The sequence below is a fragment of the Papio anubis genome, chromosome 3 (genome assembly GCF_008728515.1).
Source record: "Papio anubis isolate 15944 chromosome 3, Panubis1.0, whole genome shotgun sequence".
NCBI lineage: Eukaryota > Metazoa > Chordata > Mammalia > Primates > Cercopithecidae > Papio > Papio anubis.
The window spans coordinates 5,000,282-5,021,318 of record NC_044978.1 but is presented as its reverse complement, the minus strand read 5'-3'; the positions used below and the strand labels follow the sequence as shown (position 1 = coordinate 5,021,318).

The window sequence follows — 21,037 nt, the reverse complement described above, 5'->3', positions numbered from 1 at the left end:
GCTGAGCAAAGAATTCTTTATAGGGATGACAGTTTGCACGTCACACTTACCTTCATGAGCTGTTCATACATGTGTGCAAGTGGTAAAAATGAAATGTGTGTGTCACTGGCATTCAAGGGAAGTACTTTCTGTAAAACACAACAACTTAGCAGAACATACACAACAGGCAAGCAAGGAAAACAAAACTAAATGCCTACCTCTACAACTCTCTCAAACATATGGGCGAGAGGCAAGAAAGATATCAAAGTATCATCTGGGCAAGGATTGACTGAATTCTGTAAGCAAAGACACCAGCAAGGCAGAAAAGCATTAAGACTCCCAGTAACTTTCCATTTTATTTCCGAGCACATAGTACCTCAACACTGAGGAGAAACAGCTTTTGCTTATGGTCTGCAATTTTTTCTCACCAAAGAATAAAATGAAAAGTAAGGGGCATGGTGGCTCACGCCTGTAATCCCAGCACTTTGGGAGGCTGAGGCAGGCAGATCACTTGAGGTCAGGGGTTCAAGACCAGCCTGGCCAACATGGTAAAACCCCATCCCTACTAAAAATACAAAAATTGGCCAAACATAATGTCACATGTCTGTAATTCTAGCTACTCAGGAGGCTGAGGCAGGAGAATCGCTTGAACCAGGGAGGTGGAGGTTGCAGTGAGTCCAGATTGTACCACTGTACTCCAGCCTAGATAACAGAGTGAGACTCTGACTCAAAAAAAAAAAAAAAAAAAAAAAAGCAATACTTTCATTATTCAAATAAAGTGGAAGTCACTCCCAATGACAAAGTAAATTCACTTCAGGGCTTTAATCAAAACAAGGAAAATTTTGCCCAAATTGGAAGGTTAAGGGATTATGTGCTCTAATCAGTATTTCATCACTACAGTATCCCAGTACCCAGCAAGTTCAATTCTACCTTAAGAAATACAGGTCCCATTTCAACATAAAATTGCATTTTATGTTGCTAAGGAAAAGGAGGAAAGAAGATAAAAGAAGGTAGATTTCCAAGGTCCCTAGAGTATTTTGAGTTTGATCAATATACAAATACATAAAGCCCTACTTTACATAATTTGTTTAATGCAACCTCAGATCCGGCACCCAGGAATTTGCTCTCCTATAAAATACTGATCATGATGATTAAACAGACAGATTAAGTTTGGACATCTGGTTTCCCTCAGAGTGGGCCTTACTTAGGGCAGGCACAGTGAGGGTTTGTATAGTATATTCATGTTTTTAACATAAAGAATTCTGGCCAAAACAGGGGGTGTCCAACAGCAGCTGCTGTCACACCAACTAAGAAATGAGGGCATTGTCGTTACCTAGGGGATGATGTACCAAGTTCTGAGCCATGCCCTTTCCTTTCCTAAAGCTGGGTCACCCTTAATAATAACGTGACAATGGATGAAAGCATCAATCCTGAGCAAACACAGCAGCCTCAGAAGCACCGGATGTGGGCTGAGCATGCTGTAATCTCAGCTTGATTGTATTCAAGTCTGACAGGCATCCCAAGTCGTACTTCTCAGGATGAAATTGTTCTATTAGTATAATGAGAAATCAGACTCCATTCTACCTATACTTTTCAACATTCTGATTTAGAACAAAAATATTGTCCATTATCATGATTAGACATTTTACAAAGCTAAGAAGACAGATATTGTAACTGATATTGTAATCAATTTGATATTATAATTGACTTTAAACAAAGTTCTGCAATCATTTGCCTCAATGAACCACCAATGCATTTTAAGTTTTCTTCGAAGGCCAATTACAACATTAAAATTTCACTTTGGTAAGGTACTAAATGTTGAACTCTGTTTAGAAAGTATACACCTTTATAAAGGGTATTTGGAAAGGGTGAGCCAAGTAAAATAAGTGTAAAATCCTTCAAAGATCAGTTTTCTGCAGCCACCAAACATGTCCATTCCCCAAAGCCATTAAGCTCAGGCTCCTGCTACAAAAATCAGAGCTACAGAATACTCCCAAAGAGACTGCAAAAGCCAATTATGTTAACTGTAAAAAAGAGTATGAGGAAAAGGCATTATATTGTTCAATAAGCACCTTTATAAAGGGCAAGTTTGGAATAGGCTCTTGGTGTTATGGACTGAATCTCATCACCTCCTTCTAAATTCATATGTTGACGTCCTAACTCCCAATGTAGATAGGGCGCTGCTGTGACTGTATTTGGAGGTAGGCTATGATCTGATAGGGCTAGTGTCCTTATGAGAAGCGGAAGAGACACCAGAGCGCTCTCTCTTCGCACATGTATGGAAGAAAGGCCATGTGAGGATACAGGAGAAGGAGACTGTCTGCAAGCCAGGAAGTCAGCCCTCACCAGAAGCCAAATTTGCCAGCAGCTGATCTTGGACTTCTAGCCTCCGGAACCGTGAGAAAATAAATGTCTGTTGTATAAGCCACCCAGTCTGTGGGTTTTTTCTTTTTTTTTTTTGTTATGGCAACCTGAATAGACTAAGACACTGGGTAGTAAACTTTAAAAGTAGGGGAAATTAGTTGAAGTGCAAGTCTTTAATACTTCTAGTGCAATGGAAGTCACACTGACCAAAACAGATAATAATAATCCAAAAACTTTTAGCATATCATTGCCAATTTAAAATAAATTATTTCCCAAATGCAGGGACACTGGATAAAAACACATCCATCTCTTCTCTGTCCTTTCTTGGACATATTTCTAGGGCAATCTCCAAATAGACTCTCACTATATTAATGTTGCAGTGAACTTCATCTGTCAATTCACCTTAATTATCACAGAGAAGGGTTGGTGATTAGGTCCAAAGTGAAAAAAGAGAGAAGGTGGACTTGGGCCTAAAGTTCTGACCTTATCCGTATGTCACCTCGTTTCTAAATACCACACGGGCCTAACACAGTGGTGCCACCCCTCAGCACTTTCATTCTCAAGGACTAATGTCAACCAGTGAGGAAAGATGACAACATCCCAAAAAGTTACCTCTGTTGCTTTCACAAAAGCTGAACAATCGCTCACTATGTTTCGATGAGTGATCAGTGCTCCTTTGGGGTTGCCTGTGGAGCACATACGAAGCAGAACAAAGTTAAAGAATGATAGAAATGAAGGAGGCCCAGAAACCCCGCATAATTAGGGCCTCAGACACCTCTACTGTTAAGATACATTGTGAAAGCCAAATGTTGAACACTAAATTCCTGAGCAACCTGCAATCCTTTCACTGACTTATCTTTAAAAACCTTTATTAATATGGGCAAATTTTAAAGGGTATACGTAGTCATAGGAGAAGAAAAACCAGAAATTGTCTCCCTGGGAGCCACCGATCTAGTCTGTCCTAGGAAGACAGGTGAATCTAATATCACCCTCAATAAATGTTTGAGGAATTATCCGGCACTCTTGGACTCTGAGAAGATCTTACAGAGCAACAAGAAGATAGCACATAGCACAAGAAGACAGCACTGGAACAGCTTCCTTCTCTTCTGCTTTGGGTCCATCTACTGTTAGCTGAGAAGTCATCCAAAAGAGGTGGGGGAGAGTACAGACCACTGGCTGCCACATGTAGAAGCAATTCTATCTCAAAACTCACCTGTAGTTCCACTTGTGAAACAAACTACTGCAAGATCTTCAGGTGCTGGAGGCTAAAAAAGATTAAAAAAAAAAAAAAAGTTGGTATAAATCAGAACAGAAAAGAGAACTAGAAACCACAAAGTACCAGGCTAGATACTGAAGACTACAAAGAGGACAGAGCAGGGTCTGACACAGTGTGCTTACCTTGGGCTTCCGTCTGTTGGCTCTTCCCAGGTCCTTAATTAGAAGAGAAAAAAAGTCATTTTAAATGGAAACGTTTTCTAACTGTAAAGGATAAGGTCATATCAAGGCACTTAAAGCTGGCTTAACTGTGGACTTCATTCACAGCTGGCTCAAAAACAGCATACTTTTCTAATTAAAGAAACTATGGCAGTTTTAATTAACCAGAACCAAAATATTTATTCATTGTTCTGAGAAGCCATTTTCCAGTTATCTCTTCTCTTACATAAAACTACATAAATGATATTAGGACTGGCCTTTGAAATAGGATGTATTAAAACACAGCAGTCAAAGTCTTTACAATGCATTTCTGGTCCCCACTTCCACTCCTTATCAGGGCCTTTAATAAAGCCCTGTTCTTAACCATAACTAGATACTGTAGATACTCTGCAGGCTCCTCAAATCAGAGCACAGTACGACCTCACCCCCGCATTCTGCACAACATCTGCAATCTGAGAAGAAAAATCAATCTCTGCTCGCTTGAAATGCTAGCCATTTTGGAGAGGCTCAAATATCTGCTCAAATATCTCCCCACGTAGAGTGGAGATAGGATTTGGGAGCCTCCAATGATAAAACAGGCCACAGCAGAACCTCGAAGACTATTTCCTGAATGGACTTACAGGTTAAGAATGACGCATTGCGTGGGCACAGCATTTCCCAGCGGCAGGCTTCCAGTCACTACCACTGATGGGGTTTGGTTGACTGCATGAGTGCAGTCTTGGTGGCCACTTTAATATCTATTAATTTTAACAAATGAACGATTTATATTCTTTTCCTATTAAAATGGAACAGCATGAATGAGGATATGGAATGAACATGCCATTGAACATGTTCAATTCACATGGAAATTAGATGGATGTGCTCAGGGCTCGTTGAGTTTCTGCCCAGCATTTATTAAGTTTTCAATCTTAATTACATTTTAAATGATGTAAGTGGCAGACCACTGATTAAGAACAGGAACTAATATATCCAATTAGAGGTCAGCCAAAAGCTAAAGCAATAATTCTGTACATTTTTTTCAAAATAACCGTCATTAGCTCCAGATTTCTACTTGTCTATTAAAAATTCTTACATAACTTCAGGAGATGCCCAAGTTTTCAAAAATTGATGTTAAATAAAATAAAGCACCAGTTACATACAATTTGGCTCTTAATTTATTGGGAACAAACATTATCCAAATTAGTGCACTGTTACCACGAAGTTTCACAGCCTTACATCTCTCTTACGGTATCACTTAGGAAAAATCCTGCAATTACTATTATTATTATTATTTTTTGAGACAGAGTCTCGCTCTGTCGCCCAGGCTGCTGTGCAGTGGCACAATCTTGGCTCACTACAACCTCCACCTTCTGGGTTCAAGCGATTCTCCTGCCTCAGCCTCCCAAATAGCTGGGATTACAGGTGTGCGCCACCATGCCAGGCTAATTTTTTGTATTTCTAGTACGACGGTGTTTCACCATGCTGGCCAGGCTGGTCTCAACCTGACCTCATGATCCGCCCACCTCAGCCTCCCAAAGTGCTGGAATTACAGGAGTGAGCCACTGCGCCTGGCCAAATACTACAATTATTTAAAAAAAAAAAAAGTTGCCGTTTTTATGTTCCAAGAAAAAAAAAACCACCCATAAACAAAAACTGAATTCTAGTTAATGATAAACACACTGAAGTATTTAGAGGTAATAAAATCTGTAACTTACTAAAAATGCATCAAAAAAAATAAGATGGATGGATGAATGGAGGGATAAAGTGATGAACTGATAAGTGATAAAGCAAATATACTAAAATGTCAATTGGTGGTGGGTATACAGCTGTCTACTACGCAATTCTTTCAACTGGATGTTTAAAATTTTCATAATTAAAATACTGAAAAATGTAAACATTCCAAATACAATAATTCTATTTTTGATCCTGTAAAAATATACATTAATATAAATTCAACACAAGATCAACCATAATGCTAGTTTTAAATTCTTTTTTTTAGACCTTCACCTTTCGCTCAGAATATTTTTAAAAACTAAGTATAAATCATATTAAGCAGGTAAGTGTAAAACAATGTCTTCTATAATTTAATATTTTAATATAAACTTTATATTATAATCTTCAATCATCTAAATAATTTTAAAATTTCAACATTACTTCTTTATCATACAGCAGTCAAAAAACACCAGAAAAATTCCGCATCTATGGGGAGGGAGGGGAGAAAAAGGGAAAAAGGGAAGGTAAGGAAAAAAGAGATTACATTATAGTGAGAAGGGGTTAAAAGTGAAAAAAGGGAAGTGGGGAAAAACCAGGTAACAAGCTAACTAAAACCCCAATTCAACAAGGAAGCACGTGGCTCAGCACTTACGGAATCAGTTCCGTGCTACTGAGAGAGCGAGTTGGGCAGGGGCGCACACATGCACGAGAGAGAAGGTTCTATTAGAACACACGTGCTTCCCTGTGCCTACTAGGTTCCTCAGGAAAGGTTTTATGGATCCTTACTTACAGCCTCAAATTCTTTGTAGAAGGAGGAAAATTACACATAAAAATTTAAAATCCTATTTATAACAGTTTCAGAAAAATATTTCTAACTCCTTCAGAAAGAGAATGACTGACTCTATTTTCCTATGACTTGCTATGATATGTATAAAAAGATCCTCCTCTGGTCATGCTCCTTGGATGGAACTGTAATCCAAGTCCGGCTGACGGGGATCAACTTCTTGTATCATCTGACATCAAGCACCCACGCTGAGCATGGACCACACTCATTCTCCTGGATCGGCTGCCTTTAAAGTTGTGATGGGTATGACTCTTAAAAGAGTCAATACGAAAATAAACCAAATCAAACATGTATGTTGGAAACTCACCAGGACTCTCCACGAGCCACCCAGGGAAAAGAACGATGAGGCTGATTTCTGTATTTGGCTTGGCATTAAAGACAAATTAGTAAGTAAAAGGCATTAAAGCCAAAGAAGACACAGAAACTGAAAGTTCCACCTGCCTGAAGCTGTAATTCCCATTTCTGGCATTTCCGGGCACAGCTTGTCAGTGCTCTGGAATAAATATTTGAGTGCTGAAAGCACTTGGGTAAGGTGTGATGTGTTAACACTGGGCACACATGTAGAATCCTGTCTCCAGCAATGAGACAGAAATTTCTGCTCTCTTTCATGGGTTGCGGAGGCGACTGGCCAGCGCTGGGACTACACGATGGCACTAGATAGCACTGGATAGCACGTGTGAGCCAACATGCCCCCGGGAAAGCCTTCGGGGAAGGAGGCGGGGGAACTGGGAACTCACCTCCATCGCCTTCAGGCTGATTATTTCCACCCCACACTTCTGGCCTCGTTCTACCAGTTCACTGCCGTAGGCATCCATGAGAACTATGATTTTAAGGCTTGGTGTTAACTTATTTTCTACACCCTCTAGTAAGAGTTCGGCCTTCTCTGGCTTGTCCACAAAAACCAGAGAGAGCTCAGCTGTAAATGAAAAGATACAATGAAGAATAAGCTCTGGGATGTTGAAAGATTGACTCTGTCATATCCAGCACAAGGATACTTGAAGTACTACATTCTTTGGATAAAAAGGTAAATATACATTTACATGTAAAATCTTTGTCAAATCAAATGTAAGCAAATGTAAAGTCACTGACCCTAACCAATAACTATGCCAATAATCCAGGCAAAGATCACAGACGTACCTTTGTTGACTATGTACGTTACGGCTTCGTTTCCAAGGGTATCATAAAGTGGAACGATCACCATCGAATAAGCAAAGCATCCTTGTTCAATAATCACCCACTAAACAAACAGTAAAGGTCAGGGAGACAGAACAAGATGTCACCATGGAATCAATAAGGAGAACAATACTCGAGAGAGAGTCAACGTGAAAGCCTTTGACGCAGCAAAATTAACATTTGTGTTATCTACTACTCTGTGCCAGGTGCTACGAGGGATTCAGAATGAGAACAAAACACTTGCCCCATTCTTAAAAAGAAATTAAGGCCAGGCACACTGGCTCACACCAGGAATCCCAGCACTTTGGGAGGCCCAGGTGGGGGGAATCAGTTGAGCCAGGAGTTCAAGACCAGCCTGGGCAACATGGCAAAACCCTGCCTCTACAGAAGTTATCTGGACATGGTGGCACACACCTGCAGTCACGGCTACTTGAGAGGCTGAGGTGGGAGGATTGCTTGAACCCAGAAGGTTGAGGCTGCAGTGAGTTGTGATCACACCAATGCACTCCAGCCTGGGTGACAGAGTGAGATCCTGTATATATGTATGTATGCACAAAGAGAGGGAGGGAAGGAGGGAAGGAAGGAAAGAGAGAGAGAGAAAGAAAGAGGAGAGAGAGGACAGAGAAAGATGAGAGATTGAGAAAGAAAAGAAAAAAGAAAGGAAAGGAAAAGGACAGAAAGAGAGAAAGAAAGAAAGAGAAATTAAAATCTGCCTGAAGAATTGAGGCAAATATGTTAAAAGATAATTAGCAATATCAGATAGTGACTGATTCAAGATAAGAAAGTCCACCATTGGCCAAGGTAGTTACAGATGCCACTGGGAGGGTGTAACTGAGATTGCCTTTGGAAAGAGAAAGAAAGAGAGAGAGAAAAAGACAGAGATGGAGGCAGGGAGATGCTAACAGAGGGGACGGCAGGATCAAAAGCAGGGGGTTAGAGCGATGTGACTGGCACAGATGGTTCTGGCTGGAGAGCAGGGGGCAGCCACTGAGAGTTTCTCACAAAACAGTGGCTGTGGGGCTCAAGGAACATCCCTCTGGCAGCAGGGCACTGTATGCCCTGGAATAGGGGAAGGAGTGCCTTGTCTAGCAGCAAAACTGTTTTGAGAACATCCCTCTAGAAAAGTGAAGGAAGGAAGTGAGACGATAACTGGCCACACTGCCACATGGAAGACGCTGTAAGATGTCTCTGACGGCACTGGCCACATAGCCACTGCCTTCCCTACTGGACTAAGGTGAAAGACCACTCTCTCACTATCATACCCAAGGGCACCCCACTGCCTCCGGCTGCACTTTTCTAAGGAAATCATCTGCAGAGCTCTGACACACAGGACAGATAAAGGCACAGCCGGGGGAAGGGGGCACAACCCACTCACATCCACTTGGCCTGGAAATGGGCTTCTGAGTTTCGGTGTTTTCCCAGAAGGAATTTTCAGCCAACAACAGAGAGATCAGGTCCAAGCTCCTTAGGCACACGTGACGCTTAAGGAAGGCTCTCTTTCCTGCCACTCTGCCACATGAAAATGCTCCACTCCCAGACACAGGTGTGAACGTGGCCATTCCCTTGGCCTACCCACCCCTATTTCCTTCGAGAGTCTACTCAGGTGCCACCTCCAGGAAGCCTTCCTTGACTAAGCTCCCATAATCCTTCTGCCCTGCAACCACACGTACCACATGACTCAGAAAGCACCCATGTTTAGGTCTTTCCTTATGTGGTACCTCAGAAGAAGGGCTGAGTTACTGTGCTTTGGCACCCCCACACAGTGTCTGACATATAGTAGGTGCTCAGCAAACATTTGTTGAACGAACTCACAAGTATAGGAATGAACCTACTTCTTGAGGAGATTCGTTCTGCAGTTCTAGATTCATGATAAAATTCCATCAAAACAAACATTTTGATGTGTTCATTTGGGATGAAAAAAACTAAATTCTACAAAGCCCAGTCATAGTCCAGCTGTGGAGAATGCTGTTTTCCCCTTGAAAGACCACAAAACTCTAAAGAAGTCACCTTCATTTATTAAAAAAAAAAAGTCAGTAGCACAGGAATTGTGTCAACATGTCTTCTGGCCACAAGCAGGTATAAGAATAAATTCGATTTCTTCAAGCCAGATGCTTCCATTTTTCCAGGCCAGCTAGATCTACTAATCTGTTGAGTCACACCATAAGCTATACTTCCAAAAGAGCTGCTCATTTAAACTCAATTTCTGATATGTTTTGGCGGTGTCCCCACCCAAATCTCAACTTGAGTTGTATCTCCCAGAATTCCCACGTGTTGTGGGAGGGAGCTAGGGGGAAGTAATTGAATCACGGGGGCTGGTCTTTCCCAGTTATTTTTGTGATAGTAAGTTTCATGAGATCTGATGGGTTTATCACGGGTTTCTGCTTTTGTTTCTTCCTCATTTTTCTCTTGCTGCCACCATGTAAGAAGTGCCTTTCACCTCCTGCCGTGATTATGAGGCCTCCCCAGCCATGTGAAACTGCAAGTCCAATTAAACCTCTTTTTCTTCCCAGTCTCAGGTATGTCTTTATCAGCAGCGTGAAAACAGACTAATACACTTTTACACACTGGTTTACGGAAACCGTGCTGGGCCTAGACCGCCAATGACAGACTGCGCAAATGAAGGCCGGCTAGCGCTGAGTACTGTCCCCATCACCCATGGTATTTTAAACTCTGGAAACCAACCAGAAGGAAAGCCTCATACCTTTCAGAAAGGAAAAAAAAAAGCAGCCTGCTATTAACAAAAATGTATCTAAATCTCTCTATAACTTATTAATGCCATTTTTCTAACCACAGAGGTGACTCTTAAAGTAAAAAATCTCCTTTGTTAGTTATCTGTTCTAAGGATTTTGTTGGGGAACCTGGTTTAAAAAAACTAAAATAATCCCCCCCAGAAAAGTGATTTCTCTTTTCTCTTAAAGGCGATTAAAAGGCCCTGGTTCAGCTTTTCTTTTCTTTTCTTTTCTTTTCTTTTTTGAGATGGGAGTTTTGCTCTTGTTGCCCGGACTGGTGGCTCACCACAACCTCTGCCTCCCAGATTCAAGCGATTCTCCCGCCTCAGCCTCCTGAGTAGCTGGGATTATAGATGTGTGCCACCAGGCCTGGCTAATTTTGTATTTTTAGTAGAGATGAGGTTTCTCCATGTTGGTCAGGCTAGTCCGGAACTCCTGACCTCTGGTAACCCACTCACCTCAGCCTCCCAAAGTGCTGGGATTACAGGTGTGAGCCACTGCGCCCAGCCCTGGTTCAGGTTTTTGTATGTGTAACTTTCTAAGGTGTAACGCAAAGCTATACTTTTAGTAGCAATCAGACTACAAAATCTGGTCTCTAGCAGAAGTTAGGCTCTTACATTGGAGAATTCTCCAAATCATGCACAGCAAGTACCTACTGGGTCATACCTCAGGTCTATTTTGAGCAAAGATGCCAATGAACTGATCTGGGGTGGCCGTGAAGCCCTTCTGGATCAGCGCTGAGCCTAGGCACTCCGACATTTCTGCAACCTAAAATGGAGAGGAGAAAGTCAGAAACAGATTGTGCCCCAACTCCAGAAACAAAGCTGACCAGAGGACAGGCTTACATCTCAGCCAGCATGCAATGCTGCACACAGAAGGGGAGAGGGAACACGCAGGCATTCCTTTATTGGTAGGTTTTTTGGTAAAACACAAGGTTTTATTCACAAGAAATCAGAATTAAGAGAACTGACCGCAGGGTTCCTTCTGCAAAGCAAATTAATCTTATCCCAACGGCTGCAGGTCACAGATAATTATATGGCAAGGCTTCTTATACATTTTTTTCTATTTTAGTTTTATAAAATTATAAAAATAGTAAAGAGATGGATTTTTTTTAATTTATAAAGCAGCCAAAACTTGTTTATTTGGTATAAACACAGAAACAGCAACTTTTGAGAGACCTATAAAAAATAAGAGCAAGTTATTATCCTGAAGTTCTACAATTCTGTTCTTAAGAACGTATTCTTAGGAAACAATTCAATCTCAGGAGGAGGTTTTTAAAAGCCTACATATAGGCTAGGCATGGTGGCTCACGCCTATAATCCCAGCACTTTGGGAGGCCGAGGCGGGCAGATCACTTGAGGGAGTTCAAGGCCAGCCTGGCCAACATGGTAAAACCCCGTCTCTACTGAAAATACAAAAATTAGCCAGGCATGTGGCGTGCACCTGTAATCCCAGCTACTCAGGAGGCTGAGGTAGAAGAATTGCTTGAACCCAGGAGGTGGAGTCTGCAGTGCACTGAGATCATCCCACTGCACTCCAGCCTGGGTGACAGAGTGAGATTCCATCTCAAAAAAAAAAAAAAAAAAACCTACGTATAAACATATGCAAATATTTCAAAATTATTGCATCAAAAATCTCTAGGGTAAAAAACCTAATCATGGCTGGTGATTAAGTAAATGATGGTAAATCACTAAGAAAATGCTACATGGTTAGTTAATATTATAATTGTGAAAACTATATCAAACTTAGGACAATATTATAATGATAAGCAACACATGTAAATATAAAAACGCATATTATAATAACTAAGTAAAAATTGGTAGGTTTGCAAAATTCGGCAGGGTTATCCTATCCTCTCCCCGTTCCTACCCCAAATAAATTAAAATTTTTAAAAAATCTTAAACTTTGCAGTTCTTTTTTTCTTTTCTTTTTTTTTTTGAGATGGAGTCTCACTCTGTTGCCCAGGCTGGAGTGCAGGGGCATGGTCTTGGCTCACTGCAACTTCCGCCTCAAGGGTTCAAGCAATTCTCCCTGCCTCAGCCTCCAGAGTAGCTGGGATTACAGCACCTGCCACCACATCGTATTTTTCAGTAAAGACAGGGTTTTGCCATGTTGGCCAGGTTGGTCTTGAACTCCTGACCTCAGGTGATCTGCCCCCCTCGGCCTCCCAAAGTGCTGGGATTATAGGCATGAGGCATACCGTGCCTGGCCTGGAGTTATTTTCTTTATTCTCAGTTGACAAATTCTCAAGAGCACTCCTAAAGCACACCCATACCCATAGGAAGTAAGGCCACACCTACTCCTGGCCTGGAACCCTACTTTCTGGGCCTTGGCACCATCCTGGCCCTGCCTATGGGGAACAGAGTGATCATGGTAAGGTGACAATAGGATGACACAAACAGGTTCATTACTACCCTCTCCTTCACAGATGAGTTCAAAAGTCTCGGTTGCATTTAGGGAATCGGAACCTGAGAAATACCTGCAATTGGATGCTACATAGCTGGTAAATATGACTGAATAATACACGCACATTTATATTTCTAGATCGGTCATACATTCTTAAAAACAAAAAACAAACAAACAAAAAAAAACCCCTTTAAGGCATTCCTAGTCACCAAAAGGTCATATTCATTGGATGATTGAAAAAGAAAAAAAAAAAGATTTGAATGTACAAATCCAAAGTTGGCTTTAGTTTTGTATCTTCACCCGCTTCCAAATGAAGCGTGCAAGGCATAGATTCACACCTTCAGAAACCCCAGTGATTTTCCATCTGCCTTGAAAATGCCAATCTGCAATGGATGTGTCTTCTCTCTTCCAGCCAATAAACAACAGAAGTAACTCAGGAGACACAGAGGACTCCATGACGCCTCAGGATCATCACACACAACACACGCATGTTCAACACACACAGGCTGTTCTTACACTTGTGAAAATGAGGGATCCTGGAAACTAGTATTTACGCAGGAAACTTGGCCTCTGGTAGGACAGAATAAAAATGGGAAATCCTTCCAGTCATGTGAGCTACCGCTCCTAGCTCCTTCTACAGTGGAGGTGTGAGAAGTCGCTTCCCCATCTCTTGAGAGACAGACGAACACCTCTCAAGCAAAGCCTTCTGCATCCTGTCGACCCCAGAGGACGGACGGGGAAAATCACGCACTTCAGTCTGAGAACAATCCACACACTCTGCAAACACACTCTGCAGCTGCAGAGAACAATCCCTTCCACAGACGCACCCCAAATACACCAGCCCCTAAACTGCCCATCACACAAAACCCAGAAGAAGCAAGTGCATTTGTGTTCAGGAATCCGCATGATTACCTGCCCCTAGAGCAGGAGAGGGGGAGCCAGGGGCGGGAGCCTTTCCTGGACAGCTGTGTGGAAGCAGCAGGCAGCAAAGCGGAGCTGGCATGTCTGGGGCACCTGCCTGTCCCGGGGTGCCGTGTGCACTGGGGAAGAACCGTGGCATCCACATTCATTGTAATCATGACAAAAAAATAAATAAATAAACAGCAACGTCCTCCTACACTGCTACTGCCACTCATGAACTGCTGTTTCGACAGTTGTAGCCATTGATGGGTGGGGACTAGAGACTGACAAGGGTCACCACACTCAGATCCCAGCTTCCTTTGTGCTTATACAGTAACACAAGTGTCTTCCCCGAACATCTGTGTTCCTCCCTGCGGCTGCCCTGGGGGTGTCACACAGGTGGTGAGTTGGCCAAGCACAGCTTTGAGGGTCAGTAGCACGCACTAGGAAAGCCCACACAAGAGGCTGCAGGCCTTGCTTCTGGTCCTGGTTCTGCCACTAACCAGCTATGACCTTGGGTGAGTCACCTCTCTTCCTGAGACAGGTCCTCCTCCTCCATCAAATGAGGACATGCTTCCACGTTCTGGCTTCTGAGTTTTTCTAGTACCCCTCAAGTGGAGAGGAATAATCCTATCCCGCCAGGGGAACTGGGAGAGTTTCTAAAATTTTATCTTAAAAATTATACTCGGCTTCACAATGTATCCACATCAGCTTTGAAATACAGTGCTTTGAACCACTAGCTAAATTCCTTAACTTGTTCTCCCCAAACCTTTGTGTCAAGTTTCTCCTTGGACACCCCATGCTTACGGCAAGGCTCTGAGCTGGTCCAGCACATACACTTTGGAGCAACCTTCTGGCTCCAAGAATTCACATACGGAAGCATCCCTGCTTGCAAGAGGAGTTCACAGAGCCTGTTTCATACAAACTCACCTGTTTGTATGAAAGCCATTCATAGGGTTGGTCTGGTTTCCGAGAGCCTAAACAAGGGCCATTATCTAAAAAACAGAGAAAAAACAATGGATGGGCTGAACATACATACATATTCCCAGATTTTAATTTGTATCCCAGCCCCACCCTACTAAACATCAGCTAGACTCTACTTTAGTCCTCAGATAAGTAGATAGTGGCTTCAGATTGGAAATGTTTTCTCCCTCAGTTTTGGTCTGATTTTTTCTTTGCTGATTTATTTCTGTTTTGTTTAAGTGGGGCAGGAGAGGGGGATGAGGGGAGAAATGGTAAAATCCAACTCTTAAGGGCACTTAATTTGTGATTCCTCTTTAACACCCTACTGCTTTAGACCAGGAGTCAGCAGATGAGTGGTGAAGAGATCCTGCTGTAGTGGTAAAGGGATACCTTTTCAGAAGAGGTCTTCATCAAAACTTTTCAAGAAGTCTAAAGCATTCTAACTTAGAATACAGAAAGGAAAATATAATTCTTTATGTGTCCAAATTTTGATGACCAAAGGTATCAAGAATTACCTGGAATCCTAGTTACATGGGTGAAGTCGTGATTGCAGAAGAACAAAAACAAAGAAAAGATGCGAAGTGAGGGGACGTGAAGTGCCATTTGTGAAGCAAAAGGAAATATCGAGATGTTTCCCGATTCCCATTGAGGTTTCGAAGAAGCAAAAGGGGACCATAGTGCATCTGGCTTTAGCACGTTAGGTCTGAGTGTTCGTGAGGAGGCTCTGATTTGACGTGAGGACCTAAGGAAGTAGGACGGAAGGCAGGGCTTCCGTCCTACTTCCCCATCACACAGATCATGCCCCAGACAACAACAGTGTGCGGCACACACAGATTCAGGAGTCAGCCACGCGGCCGGGGGGGACGCAGGCCGGACACACTGACTTCTTTGCCATCCCTAAAAACAGTCCTGATGAAAACAGGGTTATTCTCGGACCCTCTCCAATTTACAGAGACTGTAACAAGGGCCATACAAGATGAATTCAATCAGATGCTGTTGCCAGATGGGAAAAAAAATTGCATTAGCCATATGAAATGATGCGATTTTATTCCTCAAAAACAGAGATGGGCACACTGCAGCCAAGGGCCAAATCAGGCCCACCACCTGTTTTTGTGGACACAGTGATAGTGGCACACAGCCACACTGATTCATTTTTGTTCTGTGTAAGGCTGCAGTTGAGTAGTTGCAACCAAGACCATATGGCACCAAAGCCAAAAATATTTACTATCAGACTTTTTACAGAAAACCTATGCCAACTCCAGCTTTAGAACTAGTCGGTTAAGCTGCAGGCTCACCGGGGGAACTTAATACTATACCCACGCTCTATTCTACCCAGGCTCTACAATTTTTTATTCAATTGAATAGGGATGGGGCCTGGGTCTCAGTATTTTCCAGGAGTTCCCCGATGGCACAAAAGTGCAGCTAGAGATGAGAGCCACTGAGAAGCAGGGAGCTCAATCTTTACAAATGGCTTCCTTGGTGCAATTTTAAAGTACGAGGTTTAAAACCTCTAGGTGGGCTTCTTCTATCATTCAACAAACTTCTGACCCCTTATCCAAATGCTGAGTCTTGCTCTTTTGTAGAAGTTTAACTCTACAGTAGCCTAAGAAAATCAAAGCTTAGAATAAAAAGATCTTCTGGAAAAATAAAAATAAAAAAGGAAGTAAATTGAGACCTGCAAAGCAGCTCCCTTCAATGAGTACAGATCAAGAAGACTGGACTCACTTTCCTTCACCTTCTCCGACACATCCATAGGACTTTCACTTTCCAGGGGGAGCAAGTGACCAAAGAAAAGTTATGTGACTTGTCTTCAGATCAGGGGAGAGTCAAAAGCATAATGTAAGTCACCACACTCCTCGATGAATGTATATACACTTACATGTATACAGCAGGTCCTCAAATAACGGCATTTCATTTGCATGTTCTCCCCACATCTGTGTGGTTTTTCCTGGGAACTCTGGCTTCCTCCCACATCCCAAAGCTGTGCCTGTGAGGTGATCTGGTGCATCTCCACGGTCCTAGTGAGTGTGAGTGTGAGTCGGTGTGAGTATGAGTCTCCCTACGATGGGAGGGTGTCCTGGCCAGGGCAGTTCCCCCCTGACATCCTCAGCTGCCTAGATGGGCTCCAGTCACCCATGACCCTGAACTGGAATAAACAGGTAAATATTTATCTTACTTGTTTGTATTAATTGTTCCTAAATGTATGTAGCACTCACATTTATTTCAATGTTTAATATAAGAAGTGTGGTCTTTATTTAGAAGTTTGGTGATGTTTTTGTGACTAGAAATATGCTGTGGGAATTTAACTCTTGTTCATATCAATTAGCCTATGAGAAAATTGGTTTCATTATAGTCGTTTTCAAGTTGCAGTTTCCAAGAACTGCACATGCTCTGTGATGGTGGTAAAGAACACGAACACGAACACACACACACACACTCTGCTTCATGTGCCACATGTTAGGCTGATCCACCTGATGGATATTTACTATCACAGACAAATCCTGACCTTGACACCAACTGTGAAAATGTTCATAAATTAAATAACACACAAGTAAGCTTGCTCTTCCTTTGTAATGGGCTTAATGCACCTGCTATGGGAACACTGGGACAAACTCGCCAAGCTGAGACATCCAGTTACCAGTGTTAAGCAAAAAACAATAGTCTTTTTTTTTTTTTTTTTTTTTGAGACGGAGTCTCGCTGTGTCATCCAGGCTGGAGTGCAATGGTGCAATCTCGGCTCACTGCAACCTCCACCTCCCCAGTTAAAGCGATTCTCCTGCCTCAGCCTCCTGAGTAGCTGGGATTATGGACACGTGCCACCATGCCCAGCTATTTTTGTACTTTCAGTAGAGACGGAGTTTCACTATGTTGGTCAGGCTGGTCTTGAACTCCTGACCTCGAGATATGCCCGCGTCGGCCTTCCAAAATGCTGGGATTACAGGCGTGAGCCACCACACCCGGCCAATAGGCACTTCTTGAGTGCATATTACATGCAACATATCATGAGGGATAGAGCCAGCAATACCACATGGTTCCTGACCACAAAGGGATTACAATCTAGCTAGCAGTGGCCCAAATAAAAGCTAAGCATCAGAGGATTTAAATAACAAAGCACAGATTCCAAGACCATTTTTAGAGAAGTACTTGGTATAAGCAAAAATGAAGTGGCTAAAACAGAAAGAGGGGTGGAGAAACCAGAGGTACTCCCTCCTTCACTGAGGATGAATTAGTGGGGCGCTCACTATGTGCCAGGCACTGTCAATGCTGTGAAAAGAGATGACTGACAGCCACCCTGTTCTCAAGGAGCTCGGGCTAGGGGGGCAGAATGCCAGGTGAACACCTCTGTGCCATCAGGGTTTATGCGGAAGGAATATAACGTGCTGGAAGGGAAAAGGGAAGAAACACCTCACTGGGAGGTAGGGGATGAAAATGATAGACTAGGAAGGTTTTAGAGAAAAGGTGAAATGCAGAGAGTTTTAAAAGATTAAAGAATACATCAAGCGTCCAGGCTGGGGGTAGAAAGAGGCTTTATGATCAAGAAAAAAAACTGCATGGCTGGGCATGGTGGCTCAGGCCTGTAATCCCAGTATTTTGGGAGGCCGAGGCGGGTGGATCACTGAGGTCAGGAGTTTGAGACCAGCCTAGCCAACATGTTGAAACTCCATCTCTACTAAAAATACAAAAATTAGCCAGGCGAGGTAGTGGGCGCCTGTAATCCCAGCTACTCGGGAGGCAGAGGCAGGAGAATCACTTGAACCTGGGAGGTGTAGGTTGCGGTGAGCCAAGATCACGCCATTGCACTCTAGCCTGGGCAACAAGAGCAAAACTCCGTCTCAAAAAAAAAAAAAAAAAAAAGAAGTGCACAAGTCTGGGCACGGTGGCTCACACCTGTAGTCCCAATACTTTGGGAGGCTGAGGCAGGAGGCTCACTTGAGGCCAGAAGTTTGAGTCCAGCCTGGGCAACATAGGAAGACCCCATTTCTAAAAAACAAAATAAAACTGCACAAAGGCTCAGGGCTGGGGAGAGAGCAGAGGTAGTCGTGGCTCTGCAGGAAGTTCAGTATGACCTGACAGCCACATACAGGAGGCCTGGGAGGGACAGAGGCTGGAAAGGAGGTATGCTGGATATCACAGGGTTTCTTACGCCACAGTTAAGAATTAAGGGTAGGCCGGGCGCGGTGGCTCAAGCCTGTAATCCCAGCACTTTGGGAGGCCGAGGCGGGTGGATCACGAGGTCAGGAGATCGAGACCATCCTGGCTAACATGGTGAAACCCCGTCTCTACTAAAAATACAAAAAACTAGCCGGGCGTGGTGGCGGGCGCCTGTAGTCCCAGCTACTCGGAGGCTGAGGCAGGAGAATGGCGTGAACCTGGGAGGCGGAGCTTGCAGTGAGCCGAGATCGCGCCACTGCACTCCAGCCTGGGTGACACAGCGCGAGACTCCGTCTCAAAAAAAAAAAAAAAAAAAAAAGAATTAAGGGTAATCCCATGAGCCAACATTTCCCAAGTGTCTCTAACAGAACACTGCCATCCTGGGATGTCAGCATTTCTTTCTCAAAATATGGGTCTCTTGGTCAAGTAAGCATGAAAAATGCTGGAGTGGAACCAGTTTAACAGACCTCTTTATTGCAGGAAACGTCAGAGCCTACTGTGCACTGGTGTAACATGTGACTCGCCATAAAATACTGAATGTGACACTCACATATTTGACCATGGAGCCCCGGGGCCATAGGGAACATCTACAGGGTCCAGTGAGCTTTGGGACAGACGCTGGGGAAGTTACAGTGGACACAGAGGGGCCTGAGCGATACTAAGGCGGCGAAAGATAGAGCAAATGTGCATTTCTGAAAGGCCACTCGTTCTTCATGAAACACAGCAAGTGGCAGCCACGCAAACGCAGGAAAATGCTTACTTGACACCTGTATTCCCCTCTGGAAACCTTCGTATAACGTTGTGACATCCTCATAGAAATACACCAAGGGCTCGTCGCTGTCAAGCAGTGCGGATCTTCGTGCACCACCACTGCCCTATCCAAGAAGAAAGGGGGCGTGTTAGAAGGTGATGAAATACGTACGCGCTGTGGAATGGCTAAATCAAGCTAATTAACATATCCATTCCTTTACATCCTTATCACTTACTTGCAGTGAGAACACTTAAAATCTATTCTCTTAGTAATTTCAGGTATATGATACACTGTTATTAACTACAGTCACCAACTAATAATGCACATAGTCACCATTTTAATTAAAAATAGATGTCCCGAACTCGTTCCTCCTATTATACACCATAAATACATATAATTTGTATTTGTCCATTAAAAAAATAAATAAAATGCTTAAAAATTAAATACAAAGTCTAACACGCCCCTGTGGTACCCGCACCCCTCCAGGTGGCCCCCTGCGGAACAGCTGCTCAGTGAGCGAGTGCTGAAAGACTGTGGCGGAAGATGTGCTGAGGTAAACCCATCGTTCGCCTAGAGGTAAGCACAGGCTCCGGGGAACCACAGCTAAGACAACAGGGCTGTCAAAAAGATGCCTGAAGAAAGAAAACAGGTTCACAGACCTATAAGTGCTGGCCCTGCCAGATAAGGCCAAAGAGAGCAAGAGAAGAGCCAGAAACTGCCACCACCACACACATTGCCAGTTCTCAAGCCACTGCCATCCACAACACAGAGGACTGATCCTGCTCAGCTCTGGTGGAAATGAAACCCCACTTGGCTATACTTCTAAAATGTTTCCTATATTCTTTTTGAGACTATTTCCACTATTTTATCTCCTCACCAAGCGCAATATAATCTGTTAGAAACTTCACTTTCTTTCATAGCATCTCTAACAGTTAAAATAATCAGCTACAAAACATATGATTGTGCAGAGACAGGACTTCACTAGTTTTAGGTGCAACATTTATAGGTGTGCAGACTTGACATCGCTGTGCACCCTTCTCTAAGTCGTCTTCATCTGTTGGCTTTCTGAGTATATTTGCTATGGGCGAGAACTCCTAATGATGGATAAGGCAGGGCCTAGCCTCCCACAGTAGCAGCAGTAGTCTTGAGAGGTAGCAGGTCTCCAATGGGAGCTGCTGAGTCCTCTGGGGCCAAAGGACACTGTAAGGCATCCAGACATCCACAGAAAGCCAAAAAGCACTTTTCAGAGACTGATAAAAAAAAGCTCAGTGACTGTGACGTTACAGCCTGCCACTTGTTCTTTAAATTTCAGAGGGGCCTTCACTTTTACAACAGTCTGGAAACGCTTGGAGAAATTAGACTGTGATATGATAACTTCTGGTACCAACAGGAAAGAGCTGTCCAAAAGTGGAAGAGATCACTTCTGGCTTAAGATGTGATGAAAGAAAACAGGAGACACCAGAAAGAAGTGGGGAAAAGCTAGGTCTCAGAGTAGGGTGGCAGCGCTGAGGAGGGCAGCGCGGAGGAGGAAATGGATGGGTGCCAGGGGATGAACTCACAGGGAGACCCCTTAGAAGGTGACGACTGCCTGATCTGTTTCCATGGACTCTTGTATTTTCATTAGGAATATCCATTCCTCTTTCTACAAGC

General features: G+C 43.3%; 1 protein-coding gene across 18 annotated transcripts in view; it reads right to left on the bottom strand.

The window, feature by feature from the left end:
* The window catches only part of ACSL1 (acyl-CoA synthetase long chain family member 1), a 71,843-nt gene that overhangs the window by 13,786 nt on the left and 37,020 nt on the right, over positions 1-21,037 (bottom strand). For 12 of the 18 annotated variants that reach the window (XM_031664138.1, XM_031664126.1, XM_031664128.1 and 9 more), the window contains 10 exons: positions 19,397-19,511; positions 14,452-14,516; positions 10,882-10,983; positions 7,451-7,550; positions 7,051-7,229; positions 3,742-3,774; positions 3,557-3,608; positions 2,956-3,029; positions 198-275; positions 51-128 (listed from right to left, as the gene is read on the bottom strand). In XM_031664138.1, the coding sequence (XP_031519998.1) occupies positions 51-128; positions 198-275; positions 2,956-3,029; positions 3,557-3,608; positions 3,742-3,774; positions 7,051-7,229; positions 7,451-7,550; positions 10,882-10,974 (687 nt within the window). In that variant the 5' untranslated portion in view covers positions 10,975-10,983; positions 14,452-14,516; positions 19,397-19,511. The remainder of the gene's footprint in view (positions 1-50; positions 129-197; positions 276-2,955; positions 3,030-3,556; positions 3,609-3,741; positions 3,775-7,050; positions 7,230-7,450; positions 7,551-10,881; positions 10,984-14,451; positions 14,517-19,396; positions 19,512-21,037) is intronic. The other 6 variants (XM_003899409.3, XM_003899411.5, XM_009207961.3 and 3 more) reach the window with 3 other exon arrangements.